This window comes from Clarias gariepinus, chromosome 3, assembly GCF_024256425.1.
Source record: "Clarias gariepinus isolate MV-2021 ecotype Netherlands chromosome 3, CGAR_prim_01v2, whole genome shotgun sequence".
Classification (NCBI taxonomy): Eukaryota; Metazoa; Chordata; class Actinopteri; order Siluriformes; family Clariidae; genus Clarias; species Clarias gariepinus.
Window position 1 is genome coordinate 45961802 of NC_071102.1, and position 8199 is coordinate 45970000.

An 8199-nucleotide genomic window follows, 5' to 3' on the forward strand; every position below is an offset into this window, starting at 1 on the left:
GACAAGCTAAATAATGTTCTGCCGGGTGTGTCGTGAGTTTTCCTCAAATTCTGACTCATTTCACAGTTCTTACAAGCTCATAAAAATTTCTGTTAAATTAGAACCAAATATCTTTATAAAGTTGTTGTAATTTGTGTTTATATAATTGATTTTTTGTTTCCTTTACGAAAAATATTATACTTAAAAAATAATCTTTTATTTGGGCTACTAAAATTTATTTTAGGCTACCAAAAACCAAAGAGTGCCTGCCCGAAGGGCTACCAGGGATTCTGAAATTTAGCGAGCCCTGCGAAACACTCTTACATCAAAGCAAATTTCCCATAAAAAAATAATGGAAACTCACATTATTCGTTCCACAACCCAAAAAAGTAAATACATAAAAACAATTAATACAATATAAAAAGTAGAAATAAAAAATTAACCTGCACTTTACTTTTTAAAAAAGTAAAAATAAATCCAGACAGATTTTCCGTTTATGCGCGTAGGCGCTGTTTGTGTGTGAGTGTGAAGAGGAAACTCTCTGAGGAATTTACCATTTAATTCAATAAAAATCCTACAATGTGATTTTCTGGATTATTTTTCTTATTTTGCCTCTCATAGTTGAGGTATACCTATGATGAACATTACAGGCCTCTCTCATCTTTTTAAGTGTGAGAACTTGTGGCTAAATAAATTTATTTAGCCACAACTGGTGGCTAAATAAATACTTTTTGGAGTCATTGTATGTGTAGGAGAGAAAGGAAAAACAACACACTGATGTTTTGGAGTGTGTACTGAATGTGTACACATGATTTTACTCACACAAACACACACACCTGAGCACAGAGAGACAAACACAGCTCCCCTTTAAGATGAACACCTGGGAACTGACTGTACGCTTCTTCTGTTTCTTTAATATTACAATCTTTTTGAGCAGAACTGTAGAGATGATGATGACATGATCTCCTGCTCACGGTGCATCAGAGACACTTTACTGCTGAGAAACATCTTCAGGATCTCATTCTTCTTACCTCCAGCACTGGCAGTGATAGTGGGAGCTCAGGCAAAGACAGGCATTCTCTCTCTCCCCCACACACCCACCCACACACACACACACACGCGCGTCCGGTAGGGGAAACCGAGCAGCACTCAGATCACAACGTCCGTGTGACTGTGAGTCCATCTGGAGAAAGTAGGCGGGGTTAACTCTGCTCATCTTCCTGTCTGAGGCGTTTCCTCAGGTGTTCACCAATCACAGTCAGGGGGTTGGCCTTAAAGGTGGAGTCCTTCATGGCCTCACTGAAGCGGGACGTCTCCATCTCACTGTAAATCCAATCAAAACACAAAGAACACAAACACTTACACACACTTATACACACACATTTTTTTTGTGTGATTTTGTGTGATCGTGTCTTACAGCAGTTTGCGTTTCTGTGCTGGCTTCATCTGACAGAAATCTGTGGGTTCTGCTTTCGTCTTCACCACGCTGAAAGACAGAGACAAAGATATAGAAAGAGAGAGAAACAGACAGAGAGAGAGACAGGCAGAGACAGACAGATGAAGAGAGAGAGAGAGACAAAAAGACAGAGGCAAAGAGAGAAAGAGACAGAGAGGCACAGACCAGAGAGAGAGGAACAAAGCAGAAGATGTTAATAAGGTTATAGCAATGTATTAAAATGTGTATTTTAATCAAGTGATGTGTGTGTGTGTGTGTGTGCGTGTGCGTAAAAAGTGCAAGTGCAGGAAGTACCCTTTCTGTTTCCTAGAGGCGGGCGCTCTGATGAAAGGGCGGAGCTCAGGAAGTGCATCAGCCAATGTCCTCATATCCCCGACGACGGGCGTGGCCCTGCGGCGTTTAAGCTCCGCCTGCTTCTTATGGGCCAATTTAATGGCGCTGATCTCTACCGAGAAACACAAACTCAAAACAATTAAGAAAAATCCAGTATCTTAAAATATTAGACTAAATCAATCAATGAGACAACTTCTAAATCAATCAAAAATGATTCACAACACAGACATTGTTCAAAGTACTCCTGATTCACGCCCTCAGTACTTCAGCGCACGATCCTGTGTTACTGAGGCGATCAGCCTGTGGGACTCTCATCTCAATCGCTCATAGACTCCATACAGAGTTCAGGTCAGGGGAGTTGGCTGGCCAGTCGAGCCCAATAATGTAATGGTGGGGAAACCAGTTAGTGTTAAAGTAGCTCTGGAGCTCACACTCCTGTATGAAAAGGAAAACATCACTGCCTGTGGGAACTTCACACTGGACTTTAGACAGATTGGACTCTCCTCTTTTCCTCCAGACTCTGGGAGCTTCAAGTCCAAATAAATTACAAAATATATTTTCATCTGAAAAGAGGACTGAGCAACAGCCCAGTTCTTTTCCTCCTCAGCTCAGGTAAGACACTCCTGATGTTGTCTCTGGTTCAGGAGTGTGTTGATACTACTAATCTAACAGTTGCAGCCCGTTTCCTGAAGACGTGTGTGTGTGTGTGTGTGTGTGTGTGTGTGTGTGGTGGCTCTTGATGCTCTGACTTCAGCCTCACCTCACATGAATTGACTTTGCTTCACAATCCTCTTAAGGCTACGATCATCCCTGTCCCCTGTGAATCTTCTCCTAAAGCACTTTTCCCTCTCGTGAAATCTCTACATTCTCTCACAGAATGCCAAGTGCAAATGACTGTGACATCACAAACTTTAAAATAATTTATATCCTCTTGTCATTTATGGTTATAAAGTCAAATTTCTAAAAGATGACCCTCCAGCTGGAACAGTTTGTCCTTAATCTGGAGGTTTCGTCCTTTATCGCGGTGTGTATCAGAACCAGCGGCCCCTGTCACAGAGGTCAGTTTGCTTTTCTGTGACAGTGAAATCGATTAACACGTCTCTAATAGCGGTGTGTGTGTGTGTGTGTGTGTGTATGTGTGGGGGGTGTTGGGGAGGCGGGAGTGTCATCCTCCTGCTTCAGGCTGCGCACACACACACACACACACACACACACACAACCTCTATTAAGACCTGATGCTAATTACTGCAGCTGAAGCTTGTGTTACACGCCTCATCGACCGGCTCGCAGATTCTATTTCTAATGAGCACAGTTACGGGTAAAGGAGAGGAACATCACACACACACACACACACTATAGACTATTGCAAAAAAAGCAAAGTTTTATGACATGATAAGACCTATTTTAGAAATGTAGCAATTATTAACATAAATAAATGCAGAGAAACAGACATATCAAAACTCTATGAATTTATGAAACTCATTTTAGTGTTTATTTAGTTAAGCATCAAATGAAATGTGTAACGGCTTTCACTACTTTACAGTAGATACATGTACTCACTCATTATCTACACATAAAATAATCATATGACTTTGCATCATATAAAGTCAATCTAAAGTACAGTGATGACTAAAGTGTTAATTATATGTAAATGTTCTAAAATCATAATGTATGTATTTAAGAAATGTTTAATAATTATAAAAAAAAAAACAAATAATTTGTCTAAAACCAGAACAAAAACATTTGACATATCTCTAAAAATATTATTCAATTATTACAATAATTCTAAAGTTTGAGGTAAACTGTTTTAATGTTTAATAATGACAATCGTGTAATGACTCTCTGTATGCATTTTAAAAGTAAAGGACCTGAATATTACGCAAGAAGTTAGTGAAGAATGTCAATTTTCATTTTAAATAAAAGATGGATTTTTTTTGTCTATGCTTTTGATTTATCTATTTAGATTATTTTTGTATTTACATTTATCTGTGTGAAATCTGGTGTTGTCCAGCTTAAATTATATATCAAAATTAAATCTGATTTAAAAATGAGAACCAGATAAATTGAATACTTTTAATTCTGAATTAAAGGTGTGTAAACTTTTTTAAATCACATTTTTTCATGACCAAATAAAATGTTTAAAAGAAATAACTGTCCATTTAGAATTCTGCATTGCTGTGTTTTTTTTTTTTTTTTTTGTAATTGTGGTTGTTTAGTTAGTTGCACCACTAGCTAGATTTTTGCTCAGTTAACTAGAAATATATGTACTATTTGGAATTGAATGAAAAATATCTAATCTAATCTAAGTTATCTAGTTAAAAGAATTTTCCAATCAGAGTTAGATCTAGCAAAACCTAAATTTGTGCTATTAGAATTTTGTCCAGTTCAGTTGTCACCTAGATACAAGTTTGTGTGGATAAATGATAAATCTAAAGATCTGGATTCTAATGTGTAATAACTTATTATAAAACCAAAAAATGAAACCTTATAAAATTATAAAAAACATAAAATTATGTTCTCATAATTAGCTTCTTAAATAAAACAAAATAAACATGTGGATACAAACTTTGAGATCAAGGAAGGTAATTTCACAAGTTAACGACAGAATTTCAGCACTTTCAACCAGAGTAAGTGTTTTGAAAGTGTGTGTAATACTTCACATTATCTTTATTAGGACACTCACTGTTGAGCCATCGCTCTCGCCTTTCCTTCATCTTCTCCTTCTTCGACTGCTGCTTCTTTTCCCCGACACCTGCACGACCAGTAAACAGATATTACACACTCTTAAAGCCGTGTGGAGACAATATGATAAAGATAGTTAATAAAAAATTAATTTATGATCTGCACGTTACAGCAAGTAAACACACTGGGGAAAAAAAACACCGTTCCTCCTGGACCAAACTGACCAAATTAACAAAACTAGCCAAGAGCTAGACAAAAAGTCAACATAAAGTGCACTTGTGCGAATAGTACAATACACTGTGACAATAATGCACCGACCAGTACACAGAGCTGAACTGAGGTAGAGCAAATAGATCATCCATGGGATCATCCACGGATCATACATGGATCATCCATGTAAACATAAAATAATGAACAAAAGCCAGACATTTTTAATCTTAAAAAACTTGATTCTAGCATGAAAACAATATTTAAAAGAAATTAAATTAAAAAGGGACCAAGTAAGAGTCTTTTTATTCATAAAACCTGGCTAGAAAAAATGCTAAATTATTTTATTCAATTCTATTTTATGTCTATTTTAAACATATGCTAATATCTAATATTTTAAAAGGTTTTCAAGTTAACGTTCCTTAAAAACATTTCAATCTCAAATAAATGAAATTCCTGTTTGGTGCTTTAAACTGATTTGTTCTCAAACTAAGTAGAATTGCTGCAAGTCCAAAATAATAATAATAATAATCACTTATCTAGGATGTCGTAGCTCCCTGAATAAGATTAAAAACAGCTAAAACTAACTAGTCTAAAGCTGGCAAATCTAGTTTAATTTGTGCACATTTTTTCAAGTTCAATTTTTGTCCATCAAGATTTTCTCTTTGGAGGCTTTTGCCTAATTAAAATTTTATCTAACTTGAATATGGTGTAGTTAGATTATAGCTGGCTTACATCTGTTTAGTTAGATTTGTGTCTAGTTAAAAGTTCGAATTTTCTTATAGCTAGAACTTTATATAGGGACATTTGTGTAGCTAGATGTGTGATTTAAACATTTTGGCTAGTTAGATTTTTATGTATCTCGAAATTTGTTACCTTCTATGAAATTAGTGTTTTGATTTTCATTTAGGTAGAATATTGTTTTGGACAACAGTATTGTGAATAGCATGCATTATCATTGATATTGTCTGTAGAATATTGTGGTTTGTTGTATACACAGAACTGTAGGTGTAAAACATTTAGATCAAAAACAAAGAACTTTATCCACTTTGTGCCTTGACTGTATGTGGAATGCAATTTTGTGAGAAAACCACAATCTGTAAGACATACAGAGATAAGCCTGTATACAAGATGTGTGTGTAGTGATTAGCACAGTGTGTTTTTGTAGCTGCGATCGGCTTCCTGCTGCCGGACGACACGACGCTATCACAGAGGGCAGATAAATGATAAGAGCACTCTGTGTTCAAAAGAGATAACAGTTTCCACATCTGTGACCAAAAGAGAGATAATGTATTTTCCTGAATGATTCTCTCTCTCTCTTTCTCTCCCTCACACACACACACTTATAATCGCACATTAAATCTGAAAAAAAAGCCTAAAAAAATTAGAATATTAAAAATTTTTGATTCCCAAAGAGCACTGTCTAATCTAATACAATTACACAATATTTACAATGTGATGAAATAAAATTATTAAAAGGCAAAAATATTGAGTACACAAAATCTATACAAATGTATAAATCCTTACCCAAAAAAATGTATTGCATTTTTATTACAAAATTTATCCAACTGAAAATCTATTTAGACCAAATAAGATTAGACTGGATAAGATTATATTAAAAACATTTAAGGTAAAAAAAAAAAAACTAATCTAAGTTCAAGTTCAGCTAAACAAAATTTAAGCTAGAAAATAAGCGCTACACAAAATACATAAAATTCTATGGAGATACAGTCTAAAGCTGGGGTCATGGAGATCAATCAGTTTTACCCTGAAAAAAAAAACCTCCAAGTTGGGATGAAATTTAAGTATTTGGTCATTTAACTAATCAAAACCTAGAACGATTCTAATTAACCCAAAATAAAACTACAAAAACGTCAAACTAGATAATCAACTAAACTCAAACAGATACAGACACTGGTTTAGTCTGTTGTCCAGTCTGCAGGAAGTCAATATTTCCATCCTGTAGCAGCTGTGGGATTAATGAGGTCAGCCCATGTGCGGAAGGTCAAAGGTCAACTTTATTGACAGTGCCGAGCGACCTGTTAATGTTCACACTGCACTGACTCAGAAAACCTTCACCCAGTGTCTCGGCTCCCGAAGCGAAAACGTGATGAGACGTGTCTGTGTGGGCGTGTTGAGGATCTCCACCCTCTCCTTAACACTTCCCCCACATCACCCCCCCTCCACATCCCGCCTGCCCCACATCCTGCCCCGGGAGGCTATCGTCTTCCTAGAGCTGGCAGAAATGGACACGGCTCGATGAAGAGCGGACGCAGAGTCGGCTCCATCCCTCTGACTCTCGGGGGAGACGAGGCGAGGGTTAACGAGGCGGTTTTTTCGGGTCACGCCCGAGACACCGATACTGCGATTAAAGAGAAGAAAGCGTTCAGACTGTCAAAGCAGTGACGCAGGACCATCGATCCGTACACGAGGCAAATACACCAGCAGCTCCTCGTCTCATCTAAATAATGATACACATGGTATAAAGTGACTGCGGGAACAGGACGGATCGGAACCATACAACCAGAACTCGTACAGAAAGCAGGGAGCGCTTTGATAAAGACGTCCCTTAGGTTAAAGCACTTTTTTTCTATATTAAAAAGGTCAAAACTCTAAAAATTTGACACGCTAATTTTTCTTTTACGTCATGTGGTTGGCTGCCTGGCCGTGTGTGTGTGCGTCTGTCTGCACTATGGTAAGAAGGTGAGCCGGCAGAGACAGTGTGATGCTCTGCGCGATGTTCTCCGGTCCTGCCCTTCATGTGGATGTTACTCCAACACGCCCACCTTCAGGAGTTACACCCCTTCACGTTGTTCCCTGACGTCAACGTCCTTTTTCACCACTCTGATAAAACACTAACACACCGCACACACACTGTTCAGGAACCGTTTGAGGAACATGACAGAGTTTGAGGTGTTGACTCCGCCTCCAAATCCTCCAGATCTCAATCGGATCGTGAGGCTCCACCTCACACACTTACAGAAGTTAAAAGATCTGCTGCTGTTGTAAGTCTTTCAGTTGCTCCCATCAAGAGGTCACCACTTGAAGTGGGCACAACTTGGCACAGACTTTACACCCTCCCTGACTCGACCCCTCCCTCTTCATTCTTTCCGGGCTTGGGACCGACATTGCATCCAGTTGCTGAGGTTTGGGTTTGCATTGGCTGGAAATCTAACCCGAACACTCCGCATGCAAGACGGGAAACCTACCAATGAGCCACCAATGCCCTCCATATTATAAATACAGAGGAGTCCAAAAAAATGTACACACATGTACACACAGCAGTGGGTAGTATTACGTTTGCTTTAAAGAAGTCAGTAGTCGCACCATTGTTGCTGCTGTCACGTGAGCGTCAGGAGAGAAGTGTATATTTTTGATGTTGATGTGTGTTTTTGGGGCCCTCTGTATATAAAATGCATAAATGTTAGTGATTGTGTGCAATATTGGTGTTACAGGTCTCTGCTGCCCTCAAGTGGTAGAAAAGCGCAGTGACGCAGTAAACAGCATAATTAACACATCGATAGGAACTTAAGCCATTAAAG

The 8199-nt window shown here is 38.1% G+C and overlaps 1 protein-coding gene across 1 annotated transcript in view; it reads right to left on the minus strand.

The window, feature by feature from the left end:
- Positions 1 to 759: 759 nt before the first annotated feature.
- slx9 (SLX9 ribosome biogenesis factor) overlaps positions 760 to 8199 on the minus strand; it is a 10880-nt gene continuing 3440 nt past the window's right edge. Inside the window, exons 3-6 of the mRNA XM_053492820.1 lie at positions 4452 to 4520; positions 1730 to 1880; positions 1397 to 1465; positions 760 to 1302 (exon numbers count right to left, since the gene is read on the minus strand). Coding sequence (XP_053348795.1) covers positions 1182 to 1302; positions 1397 to 1465; positions 1730 to 1880; positions 4452 to 4520 — 410 coding nt within the window. The 3' untranslated portion in view covers positions 760 to 1181. The remainder of the gene's footprint in view (positions 1303 to 1396; positions 1466 to 1729; positions 1881 to 4451; positions 4521 to 8199) is intronic.